Source organism: Gossypium arboreum, chromosome 11 (assembly GCF_025698485.1).
Source record: "Gossypium arboreum isolate Shixiya-1 chromosome 11, ASM2569848v2, whole genome shotgun sequence".
NCBI lineage: Eukaryota > Viridiplantae > Streptophyta > Magnoliopsida > Malvales > Malvaceae > Gossypium > Gossypium arboreum.
The window spans coordinates 248,134-261,218 of NC_069080.1; the positions used below are offsets into that span (position 1 = coordinate 248,134).

The 13,085-nt window shown below is 31.3% G+C and overlaps 1 protein-coding gene across 2 annotated transcripts; it reads left to right on the forward strand.

Moving 5' to 3' along the window:
- The first annotated feature begins 1,614 nt into the window (after window positions 1-1,614).
- On the forward strand, window positions 1,615-12,094 carry LOC108456907 (outer envelope protein 64, chloroplastic). Of its 2 annotated transcripts, XM_017755642.2 has the most exons (13): window positions 1,615-2,071; window positions 3,240-3,392; window positions 3,751-3,875; window positions 4,021-4,146; window positions 5,954-6,136; window positions 6,243-6,387; window positions 7,170-7,338; window positions 8,394-8,528; window positions 8,628-8,828; window positions 9,746-9,873; window positions 9,950-10,001; window positions 11,022-11,091; window positions 11,671-12,094. In XM_017755642.2, the coding sequence occupies exons 1-13, from the start codon at window positions 1,869-1,871 to the stop codon at window positions 11,751-11,753; spliced, it is 1,773 nt and encodes a 590-aa protein (XP_017611131.1). In that variant the 5' UTR covers window positions 1,615-1,868; the 3' UTR covers window positions 11,754-12,094. The 2 variants fall into 2 exon arrangements, with proteins under 2 accessions (XP_017611131.1, XP_017611132.1); XM_017755643.2 differs by lacking the exons at window positions 9,746-9,873; window positions 9,950-10,001; window positions 11,022-11,091; window positions 11,671-12,094 and adding an exon at window positions 9,478-9,672.
- The last annotated feature ends 991 nt before the right edge of the window (window positions 12,095-13,085 follow it).

A 13,085-nucleotide genomic window follows, 5' to 3' on the forward strand; every position in this document is an offset into this window, starting at 1 on the left:
GGTAGTAAGTATGATGTCTGTTTAAATTTATTTTCACTTACATCCTCCAAAATTATTTGGATCTAGATTTTGTCCGACTTGTGCTTTGTAATTATTACTTCTGTTTATGATGATTCATATGTATTATATTGATGATTGTTATTTGGTAAGATTGTATTTTGTATTTCTTTAAAAAATCAATTTTTATTTAATAAAATTGATAAATTATAGTCAATATCACTAAACTATTGTAAGATAATTTTGACTAATCAATTTTAAAAAGTTACGAAATGGTCATTAATCTATTGAAAAATATCATTTAAGTCATTGAGTTGTTAAGATCATTATTGTATGGCTTTCTACGTTCGCACTGTCTACTCTAACTCTAAAAACCTTCTTTCCATTTCTCTTCTACAATTTAAGTTTTTAATGAAATAAGTTTGAAAGTTATAAATCTATAAATTAAAATCTAAATAATTTTATTCTCCAGTCTCTAACATTTATCTTCAAATAAACTTAGATATAGAGTATATTATTCTACTTGTCAATGAGTTTTAATCTACCGTACCAATGGTCCCTTGAAGTTAGCTAGTCAAACTTAAAAAAAAAAAAAAGCTTAACTAGCCAGTGGTTTAAATAATTTTTTTTAAGAGTTTAATAAATTAAATGAAAACTTTTAAATAATTTAATGATTATTTTGTAATTTTTTTAAAAGTCAAATGTTTAAAATATAAACTCATTAATAGTTTAGTAACATTAGGTGCCAGTTGAGGTGTCTCATTCATAAACCGGACATAACTTTTCGTGAAAGCGAAAAACAAAACTAAAATCTCATTTGTTTTTATTAATCTTTTTTATAAATATATTTGCATACACTATGAATCTAATATATCATAAATTCACTTTGAATTATAGTTAATAACAATTTCTTACTAACCTTAAAATGACAAAAACTAATATTTTATATTTAAATTTAATGGGTAAAAGTTTTCCTTATTTTAAGAAAAATATATATAAGAGGTGACATAATTCACATATATCTCTATTTGCTAAGGGTATTTAAAATGTTTAAAATTATAACAAAAATAGATATAAATTGAAACACAAGGATAAACATTATTTTAATTTTAATTACTTTTAACACAACAAATTCTAACTCAGTTAGAAAACTATAACCAAAACCAAACCATAAATTAAATGATGTATTTATAATGTTATATTAATAAATTAGATAAACTATACCTAAAATCACCAAACAATTAATAAATTTACTCTTTGATCATTTAATTTAAAATTTTTAAATAACTATTAAATTATTTAAAGTATTTTATTTAAAATTGTTATTAAATGACCTTTTTGTTTACACCGCTTTCTTCTTTTACTATCTATTTTTTCATAAAAAATTTAAATATTATGAATTTATAAACTAAAATTTAAATAGTTTTCTTATTTAATCTTCTATCATTGAGTGTCAACTTGACTTGAATTTAATATATAATTGTTTATTCATTGATAGGTACTAATTTATCCTTAAAAAATTAACAAGAATAATTAATTTACATAATTATTTTATTTAGAGTAATTAAATTAATTTTATTTTAAGTGATAGAAATATAACAATCCTATTTTGAAGTTAACATGGGTGGAGTTTTATCCTAAACTAAAAGGAAAAAATTAAAACAAAAAGATAACACACGCAAACAAGCAAAGCAAAGCAACTCGATACATATTCCGTCTCTGAGTGTAGAAATCTACAATCCAGCGGTCTCATCCACGCACTGCCAAAAATCCTCAAAACCCACCCTAACCCTCTCTCTCTTTCTCCTTTTTCTATTATCATATTTTTGTTTCTTTCCCATTCAAATTTCTAGGGCCTGACCGCCGCAGACATGGCTTCTCACGCCGCCAATCTATGGGTGCTGCTCGGCTTGGGTTTAGCTGGAATTTTTCTGATGACCAAAAGGCTTAAGAAAACTATTAAAGCCGACTTTGGGGCTTTTATTCAGAAGCTAGAGTTGCTTCCTCCGCCTCAGCCTGCTCCTCCTAAAGCTCCCCATCCTCTCACCGGTCTCAATTTCACCGTTTCTGATGTGTATGCTATTCTTTTATCCCTTTTGTTTTTGAGTTTGTTGTGGTTTTTTGGGCAGTCGAGGAGAGATGGGAACCGGGAATTAATGAATTTATTTTACTATTGATTCGTTGTTACTGTTTCATTTTATCGAGCAGTGATAGTAAGTGGAAATTAATGAATTGTTTTTAGTTTTGTTTTGTTATCACTGTAAACTGCTGCATTTATTTTTTTTTAGATAAGAGAAGTGATTAGGGTTAATGGTCAATATGTACGGCATCTTTGTTCTTTAGGGAAATAAAGAAATCCCAAATTATTAATGGGATTTTGTTGCTTCTACTAAGTTTCAGCTACATATGGAGTGGCGTAGGGTCACTGTACTTAGTTGAGTGTATTGTCTTCCTTTTTTGACCATTAGTAGTAATCCAGTTTGTGAGTTTGATATTTGAATAAGAAATAATGACTTTCTCTCTATAAGACAGACATTCTAACTCGTTTTGATAAACCTTAATAAGGGTTTGATTGTTGCTTTTAATACCTGTTCTTGTTTTATGGAAGTGAAATGCATACAGAATGGTTTGGAATATAAAACATTAAAAACTTTGAATAGTTAAAAAATATTTTAAACTAAGTAATATTTTGAATAATGCAATTAGGGACTTTATGTCTTTATAGAATAGTTAAGTTTGAATGTTTTCACATTTTAGCTTGCGAGGAAGCAAAAACCAAAAAAGAATAACCTAAATGTTTTTCTAGCTATTATGAATATTTTGGAATTTCTTGTATTTCATTTTCAGGGTTGTTTATTTCAATTTATTTCAAAGCTTTGATTTGAAGTCTGTAAAGGTATTCATTTAATTTGATATTCACTGCCCCATTATTTCTCAAAGCATGTGTAAGATATGGAGGCAGGATTTTGCCTTGGGTTTTCTGCTCAAAGATCCTCTGAGTGGCTTGTTATTAACCTTTTCTTTACCTTTTTCTCCTTTTGAGCAAAATTGTTGAAAGAGTTAATTCAATTGAACATTTCAAATTTCTATTATGCTCATGTGTTTTAGACTTTTAAGTTGTCAGTTCAGATTATTTATGTTAGACATACATATACGCATGTTTGCTTGTTCATATGTTCTACGCGATGTTTGTCAATATCTATATGGCATCTAATAGCTGATATTTATGCCATGCTTATCAGATTTGACATTGAAGGGTATGTGACTGGGTTTGGCCATCCAGACTGGTTGAGGACACATGAACCATCTACTCGCACATCACCTGTGGTTTTGGCCCTTGTAGAAGGAGGTGCTACCTGTATAGGAAAAACTGTTGTGGATGAACTGGCATACAGGTATTTGCCATTGCAAACTGTTTTCCTGAGAAGCAGACTTTGGGTTTTCAACAATGTGTTGGAATTAAGGGGAATGGATGGAGAGGAAGGGAAAGGCGGGGGGAATTGGAGGGAATGATTACTTGTTAAATTTTTCAACCAGACAAGGTTGTAATTTCCCCCTTTTTATATTTTTAATATGCAAACATGGGGAACCAAGCCCTTTCCTCTCTACTCCTCTTGGTTCCCAACATATTGGTACATGTTTACTAACGATGGAGATGTCTCTTGTTTTAGGAAGTAGTCATCAGACATGATTTAACTTTTTGGTTATTAAGATTTGCAAGATGCTAGCTGCTTTTGCTTGTTTGATTTTCAGTATCCATGGAGAGAATAAACACTATAGCACACCAACCAATCCTGCTGCACCTGCACGCATTCCAGGTGGATCCTCTAGTGGAGCAGCTGTTGCTGTTGCTGCTGATTTTGTGGACTTCTCTTTAGGTAGCTTTGCACTTCTGACTGCCTAGCTTTCTGCAATTTTTGATCAAACATGATGAGATCTGTGACCCTGTAAAATATTATATTCTAGAAGATCCTTCATAAAATAAAATTGGCTCTAATTTCTTCATATAACATCTTTGAGTAGGCATTGATACTCTTGGTGGCATAAGGGTACCTGCAGCTTTTTGTGGTGTTATTGGATTCCGGCCCTCACATGGTGTTATTTCTAACACAGGAATTATACCTGTTTCATCAAGCCTCGACACTGTTGGTACGTATGAAGGAATATCAAATGCTGCGTTATGCACTATGAAATTTTACATCATGTCATATGGCATATGTGATGTGCAGTCATCTGTGTTCCCTAAAAAGTGGTTATGATTTGATTTAAGTTTCTTAGATTAATTCCTTGTTTGAAAGAAGTTTTATAACGCGCTGTTTGTTTGCCCATGTTTCAATTCAGTTTGCTTTCTATTATTATCCTCTTAATTTAGTTTGAAAGTTTAATTTGGTAATGGTTCTCTATTCAAAGCAGCTTTTAAGTTGAATATTTTTTGAATAGATTCTATTTCGAATGAGTTTTCCCTTTCTCCTGGTTTTATTCTCTATCTTGGGAATAGCTTTTCTTGAGTTTCAATGTACTTTGTGTATAAAAGTGAAAGCAATTCAGTTTGCTTTCTATTGTTTTCCTCTTAATTTAGTTTGAAAGTTTAATTTGGTAATGGTTCTCTATTCAAAGCAGCTTCTAAGTTGAATATCTCTTCAATATTTTCTATTCCAAATGAGTTTTCCTCTGGTTTTATTCTCTATCTTGGGTATAGTTTTTCTTGTGTTTTTGGTCCTGTTGTATAAAATCATTGGTTGAGAAGCATTAAGCAATCGTCGGTGCTGATACAATAAAAATGCCCATTCAGCACTTCTGGCTAAGAACTACAGTCCATGAATTACATTCAATTTATGTATGATTTGAACAAATTTGCAGCTTTTCTTCTTTTCTCTCTCCCCCCACAGCATTTTTGCGTGTTCTGCGTATAATACATTTTGACATAATGTGGTTTTAAATTTAGTATATGTTAGGATACAAGGAAGAAAAGGAAATGAGAGATTTTTGTAGTAAAGTAAAAGATACTTCACTTTTTTGTGTGAGCTTAAATTAAGGGAAAGGAAATGAAAGTATTCTTTTGTATGGTAAAGTAGTGGCAGGAGAGGACAGAGTATATTATACTACATTTCTCCAGTAATTCGCTACATTTTTCAGTTATCATGTCAGTAGCTTTGACTTGAACTATTTAAGAAAATTCAGTGTCTATGAAAGAAAAACAATTAAAGTAAGGAGAGCTTTTTTTTTTCAATGAATCCATAGGTAATATATATTTGGAATCATTTTATACAACAATATGTTCTTTCTAAACCAATCCATTTTTGAAGAAATTCAAGAATCTAAACTTGTATATCTTCATTTCTCCATATTCATTTTTCTTTTCCAGAATTTGTGAAGACTTAACTTAATGGTTGATGAAATATAGTTGATGGATGAGTTGTTAAAGATATAAAGGTTGCATGGATGGCTAAGTTTGATGATTATAGTGTATTTGAAAATTAAAATCACAACGCAATTATAAGGGTATTGAAGGACTTCACATTTAATATTTCAATCCTTTCCTCTCCCTTCTGTTTTCTCCAAATTGGGTAATTAAAAATTGTAGCTTTGGAGGGAAATGGGAGTGCTCAACCCCACTCCCTTTAATTTAAATAATATATTTTCTTTGGTTTCCTTCCTTTTTATTCTTTTCCTTCTGCTCCTCTCCCCTCAAACCAAAAATAGTGTCCTTGTGCATCGTCAAACTAAATTTGTCTCTCAGCAGAAAAGTGCTAGGTGATGATCACAGAACTTCTGATTATATATACGAATTAGTCATTTGCTGATTAGGCACTATTTTTTCTTTTTTGATTCTATTCTTTTAAGTTTCTTGTCTTTGCTAATTTTGTGATTTAGTCGGTCAAAATCTTGTCACTATTCTATTTGGAACTTAATAAATTTGATTATATTTGTTTGACTTGTTAAACTATTATTGCAGGATTGTTTGCTAAGGATCCTAGCACTCTTCGTCGAGTTGGCCTTGTGCTCTTGCAACTTCCATTTTCTGTTCAACGCAACCCCAAGCAAATTCTTTTAGCTGATGATTGTTTTGAACTGCTAAAGATTCCTAAGGATAGAATTTCACAAGTGGTGACTAATTCCACTGAGAAGCATTTTGGAAGTATGTTCTTTCTTATTTGCCTTATTAAGGGTTTATGTGAATGAATTTGTCCTGCTTTGTTGTTTAGGGTTGTGAAAATTGCTAACTTTTCTCTTACTTACTTAAGGACAAGTATTGAAGCATGAAAATCTTGAGAAATACTTCAGTTCTAAGGTCCCAAGCTTGAAGGAGTTTTATAGCCAGAAAATAAATGGTGATTCAAAATTTTCATCCTTAACATTGCTTGCAAATGTTGCACAGATTCTTCAAAGGTGAGCTTTCATATTAATAATTTGTATACACGTTAGCATTTGATGTTATTACCTACGCTGAATGATGATTATTAGTTTATTTATCATTTATGAAATTTCATATTGGCAAACCATTTTTAAAGATTCAACAAACAATTAGCTAGGTCTATTCCATTTCTATTAGTTCTAGGTTTATGAATTTACAGTACAGAAGTATAAATCCTTCACATTTGTAATTGTTCCAATTTATTGTATTACTATTTTTAATCTTTCTACGTCTCTGGTGCAGTGTCTGGCATCTAGACAATTTTAGGATATGGATTGCTTTCTTTACTAAAACAAGAAGATTGTTCATTACTCAAATTTGGATTTATTTTTTAATTCTTGTTTTCTTTGCAATATCTCTCCCTTATTTCTTTTATCCCCCTACCCCGGGTTTCACTATTTCTCCAGTCTATGCTCATTATTACATGTTTTTCCATGCACATGTTCTTTTTTGTTATTATTGCTGAAAAGCTTTTTGTATTCCTATGCCCTAATATCAGTTCAACAAACATAGATGTAACAATGAAATCCCATGCAATTTGTTGTGCAAGTTGGGAACCTGGAGAGATGAGGAAGTTCTCGTTGAAATATCTTCTTTTGTGCTGTAATAAACTGTTGAATATTGTTTGTGCCTGACTTCTATTGATGCTGTAACTGGCCTATCTAATAGCCTTCCTAGGCTATTAGGTAGTCGCTCTTTGTTTAATACCATAAGGATGATTGCCCTGATTGAGATCTTTTCGTACTCTTTTCTCCAGATATGAGTTTAAATGTACGCATGGAGAGTGGATTAATTCTGAAAAGCCTGTTCTTGATTCTGCCATCTCTGCGCAAATAAATGAAACACTTGATATGACAGATAAGGAGATTGAAATTTGCAAATCGATTAGGACTGAGATGCGTTTGGCTGTCAATAATCTTTTGAAGGTAAAAAGTTCTGTTAGATTCTACATTGTGAGTGTAACAATCATTTCCTGTTAAGTTAAAAATGCAATTTATTTAGCATTTAATTTCAATTCAACTTAGTATATTTTTTCTGGAATGAAGTTGAAAGATGGTTATGCCATCTAACCTCCTTGTTCACACACATCTTGCAACCAAGTATATAAGCATATGAATGAGAGTTGTGCAACAAGTTGAGCTGTATTATTGTCTTTAATCATGTAATTGTTCGTTGATCATCTAAGCTGCGCTTTAACTATAGACCATATCTATATTCTTGTTTTTTATTTATGGATTCAGACTGCATGTTTGTACCCTTCAAACCAATAAGTTAATTAGTGATATGGACTTAAAACATGGTTGTTCATGTTTGTCCTAGTCACATCATTGCAAAGCATAGTGTATCCAGATATAGCAATGTTTTATCCTCAGCTACAGGGAGGAGGAAAGAGAAGGAAGTAGGAGAGGAGAGCAGGTTACTAATTTAGTTTGTTTAAAGGCTTGGCTGACAATTCTAGTGAGCTCTTGGTTTTGTTTATAATCTTTACTAATACCTTCAAGATTTTGAGAGCATTCTCATGTTCTTTTGACCTGTGATTCTGGATTTTACAATTTCTTTTATCAGAAGTTGGAGAAGCAGACTTCTCTCAAAGACTCTCTCTCTGTTATTTTCAAACTTGGTTTTGTATATTTTTTCTATAAGAAAAGGCTACACTTTAGGGGAAAAAAACAATGGCAATTTTATGCCCAAATTTATCCTTCAATGCTGTTCGAGAACCTTTGCATTATGATTAAAACTCAATAGTTGTTAATGATGTTTGTAATTTTTTCCTCACCCCTTTCAATTTATGATACACGACAAAACATTTCTCTTATGTTGAACTGTTATACAGAATTTTTCTACTTTTTTTTGCTCCAGGTAGATGACACGTGTGTCAGTGCATGCATCTGCACTGCTCCTATTTGTAGTGTTGTTTGATACTTTGATTCTATTGGACTGCTTTTTTTGAGGGTGGTTGTTTTCTATTTCTTGGGCTCAGGATGATGGAATTCTGGTGATTCCTACCACTGCTTATCCCCCTCCAAAACTTGGTAGCAAGGAAATCTTCTCAGATGACTACCAGAACCGTAGTTTTAGTCTGTTGAGTATCGCTAGCATCTCTGGTTGCTGTCAGGTGAAATTCTCTCTTATATTGACGTGCATAAAATATTTAGTTTTAGAAGGGTTCTATTTTATTTTATTTTAAATTATCTGTACTTCATTAATGATGCAGGTCACACTACCTCTTGGATATCATGATAAGTGCCCAGTCTCAGTGTCCTTCATAGCCAGACATGGGGGTGATCGATTTTTACTGGATACAGTACAGACTGTATATTCATCCCTGCAAGAGCATGCTGATACTGTTGCTAAGTCTAAATTGTCGCCTAATGCTGTCAATCAGGAACATTCTGCTGAGGTGGTTAAAGAAAAGGTGAGTATCATCTTGTAGTTAATCTGGATTGTACTTCATCAATAAGTTTAATGTAGAATATATTGATTATTGAGTTCTTATCGTAATTTGTATTATTTTGATAATCCTTTAGTCTAGCAGAATAAAAGTAATTAGCTGGTTATGGATATTATGAATTAGACTGATTTATGGTTGGCTTGGTTGGAGTTTACTGGTTATAGTTTTGTTTGTTATCATAGATGAACCAAATTTAGAAACTAGAGAAAAAATTTGAAATGATAATGTATAGAATATGACACATTATAAAAAAAGTAAGTACTTGCTATGGTTGTTAAAAGTATGATTGCTCCGGAAAGTTGTTGTAGCTATAGGAAATTTGATCACAGTGCTTACTGTTAATTGTTAACACCTAAAGGGAACAGAGGAAACTGTTTGTTTTAGTTAAATTGTGCATATGTTTATTTATTTTTCCTTTTGCTGAGCTTATTTCACTAAGGCTTGGCATATGTTCTCGGTACATGATCCGTTGTATGGTTTATCCTTGTATTGTTTCTTAGATTCTAGTGTATGTATTACATAGTTAGCTTTGTTGCACAACCCTTTTCTTTTCCTGCACATTGTCTCCTTTGTCTTAAATAATTTTTTTCTGTTTACAAATTCTCTGGTTTAGGGCAACCAAGCATACAAAGATAAGCAATGGCAGAAGGCTATTGGGTTTGCATATGTTTATTTATTTTTCCTTTTGCTGAGCTTATTTCACTAAGGCTTGGCATATGTTCTCGGTACATGATCCGTTGTATGGTTTATCCTTGTATTGTTTCTTAGATTCTAGTGTATGTATTAAATAGTTAGCTTTGTTGCACAACCCTTTTCTTTTCCTGCACATTGTCTCCTTTGTCTTAAATAATTTTTTTCTGTTTACAAATTCTCTGGTTTAGGGCAACCAAGCATACAAAGATAAGCAATGGCAGAAGGCTATTGGGTTTTATACTGAGGCTATCAAGCTTAGTGGCAATAACGCAACATATTATAGCAACAGGGCCGCAGCATATCTAGAACTAGGAAGGTAAAATTTTACTCTTTTAGAGTTGACTACATCCACTTTGGTTTTTTGGTACTTGAAATTTTTCCCTCCCCTTCAGTTTCCTCCAAGCAGAAGCAGATTGTTCCAAAGCTATTAGCCTTGATAAAAAGGTAATTTCTTCCTGGAAAAGATAATGATTTTGATTGTATAACTGTTGTGTATTTTATTCCGTACATGGCATTTTTATGCATTATCTTTGATTGAAGTTTACTTAAAATCATAATTTCTACCATGATTCCATTATCTGTTTCAACAAGTGTCTCTGTTTGCAACTTATTGTGCTTTATTTCTCGTTCTAATGATATGATGTAATTCAATCGATGCTAAGGATCTGGTTGATTATTGTTTTTGCTTCTAAAGGCAAGTAGGGAAAGAGTACAAACAATAATTTTAGGCAGTAAGCATTTTAAAATTTTACTTTCGTGGATAAACATCTGTATTTATTCAAATTCTTTGAAACAATTATTTTTAAGTTTTTCTAAATTTTTAGTTAATGTGTTCCTTCCATTTCAAATTAACTTCAGATCTCACCATTTTAGCATGTTTCTAATTACTGTTTGCTTTCTTGAAATAGGAAACATTATCCATTCTGTATAATAAAATTACTGACCAATTCAGCAACTAATTACAAACAAAACAATATTTTATGTGGGCCATTCTCTAGCTTTTTTATGGAACTTGAAGGTTATGGTTTTAAAATAATTGATGAAATTGCTCATGTGTAAAAAACATTGTGGCATTTCGTAAGTGCAGAGTCAATTTAAAAGGGAGGGCTTTTTTATTGCTTCTGCTTTAGATAACTTTTGATCAAGTGAAAGTTTAGTTGTAAAATTGTTGTATTTGCATTTAAAGATTCTATATATACTTAAAATGAACCCGGTCTATTAATAATGTATACTTCCATTATATGATTGAGTTTGGTTTTATGTGAAGAGGCTGGCCAATATCAAACTGGTTCCTTGGATGATCACGGAACAAAATTTTGGAGTTTCTTTTCTATTACTCTCGTGGCACTCACTGAAATTTCTCTTAACAAAGGATGAAGTGTTCAAGAGACTGCATATGAAAATAAACTGTTCTTCTCTTTGTTTTCATTGATATACTATTGTTCGCTATGTTATATTTGTCAGAATGTAAAGGCATACTTACGAAGAGGCACTGCTAGAGAGATGCTTGGTTACTATAAGGAGGCAATTGAGGGTGAGTTCTTACATTTCATCTTCCAGGTTTTCTGTATTGTTATCTTTATATACAAGCCGCTCTATCTGCTTGATCAGTCAGAAATGAAAACAAAGGACTATGAATGCTCATGTCCTGTTTGGATTTGTATGCTTTTTGAGAATTTTGTTGAATAGAAACACACTGATATTCTGTCATGGCTGTTGCAATTTAACATGCATATAATGAGCTCTAGAATGACAGCATATTGCTTATATCCAAGTTGTTCCTATACGAAAATTTCAAACCTTTATGTACGGTGAATGTACCTCAGAAGTCCTTCTATTATAGGGACCTTATCAAATTGGTCCCTCTATTATTCAATAGATCAATTTGGTCCCTGTACTATTAAATGAGATCTTTTAGTTGGAATTGAACTGCAATTGAAAAAAAAAAATTCAAGATATTTTTTATATAGGAAGTGTCTGTCACAATTTGGAGTTCTTTTTAATAGTATATAGGGACTGTTTGATCCAGTTCCTATAATTCTGGGACTTTTCAGGATTTCAACCCTTTATGTACTGGATATATGTTGCAATAATGGCACCTTTTGCACTGCAGATTTTAGCTATGCTCTGGTGCTTGAACCAACCAATAAGAGAGCAGCCCTTTCTGCAGATAGGTTAAGGAAGGTATTTCAGTAAGTGAATGGAAGATAATAATGAAATTACAAGTGGATTCAGTGTTGCAGAATTGGTTCATGCGAGTTCTAAGTCATCCATTTGATTTTGTTGCATCAATTTCAAAGGATGAAGATTTTCATGCATCTGAGATGGTCGCAAGATGAGTTGGTTTTTCATACTATTAATTTTTATCTATCGCTTTGGTCTGCATCCTTATGTTATTTTAAAATCATTATTATATTTTTGTAGGTATTTAGTCCAGTTTTGTTTCTTTATAATTGTTCTTTGTATTATTGTATAATACTAGGATCTTATTGGCTTCTACACATTCCTTTTATATATCGAGTTTTATGCCTTATGAATGTCGTTTTAGTTTCATTTTAATGCTCTTACATTCATATTTTTTTACACCATTTAATCATATTGTTCTTAAAATTATTTTTATTTTGATATTATAAAATGTATTACATACATAGTTCATATAGGAAAGATAAAATATATTATTGATAGGGAGATATTTTATATGCATAATTAATATTTTAACAATTTACAAGTAATTTTTGAATTGATTATATGTTGAAGTTGGATATTTCCAACTTTTTATTTGTATAGTTTTTATGAATCGATTATAATTATATTCATGACCAAAGAACAAAAGGAATAGATGTAGTGGAGAGAGCTAAAGTGTCTTTTCTATATAAGATTTTGGATAATAGATATTTTAATTTATTCCTTAATTAAGTATAGAATTTTCTTTTACGCCACTCGATAAATATGTGTTAAATTTTGTATTTCACTGTATTTTCATTCTTAACAACTAAGGATGGGAGAGGGTTGTGAGATGAGAAGGAAAAATCCCTTTTTCACAAAACAATATATCTATATATTTCATGATTTAGAATTCAGGTCTAATGGTTAATTTTATTATTATTAAATTTGTTAGTGTAACATTAGGAAATAATCAAAGATTTTAATATCTCAAAATAAAACAGGTATATTTTAAGATAAAAAATTATTATAAGCATTTAAAAGGACCTGTTTTAAGATATGAGCAGAGAGAGCGTGATTGAAACAAACAAGAGCAATCGATTGAATACATACTTTAATTCATTACTCTTCCTCATGCTTCTATTCTACAACTCAAACTTGGCCGTCATTTCCTACTTATACCTTCAATTTTAATTTCAAAACTTCCTTCCCCACAGTTATTGCTTGCATTGATATTAAAGTTTTTGGCAATTTGCATTCAATGCTACCATATTTATATTTTCACCACTTTATTTTAAAAAGTTACAAAATGGTAATTAAATTATTTGAAAATTTTTCATAGCTTTTTTCGTTCACATTGTCTAT

Excerpts from the sequence above, each read along its gene's own strand:
- LOC108456907 (XM_017755642.2), top strand. The coding sequence starts at position 1,869 with ATGGCTTCTCACGCCGCCAATCTATGGGTGCTGCTCGGCTTGGGTTTA. Across the intron at positions 2,072-3,239 it reads AATTTCACCGTTTCTGATGT|ATTTGACATTGAAGGGTATG; the intron begins GTATGCTATTCT and ends CATGCTTATCAG. Across the intron at positions 9,874-9,949 it reads GCATATCTAGAACTAGGAAG|TTTCCTCCAAGCAGAAGCAG; the intron begins GTAAAATTTTAC and ends CCTCCCCTTCAG.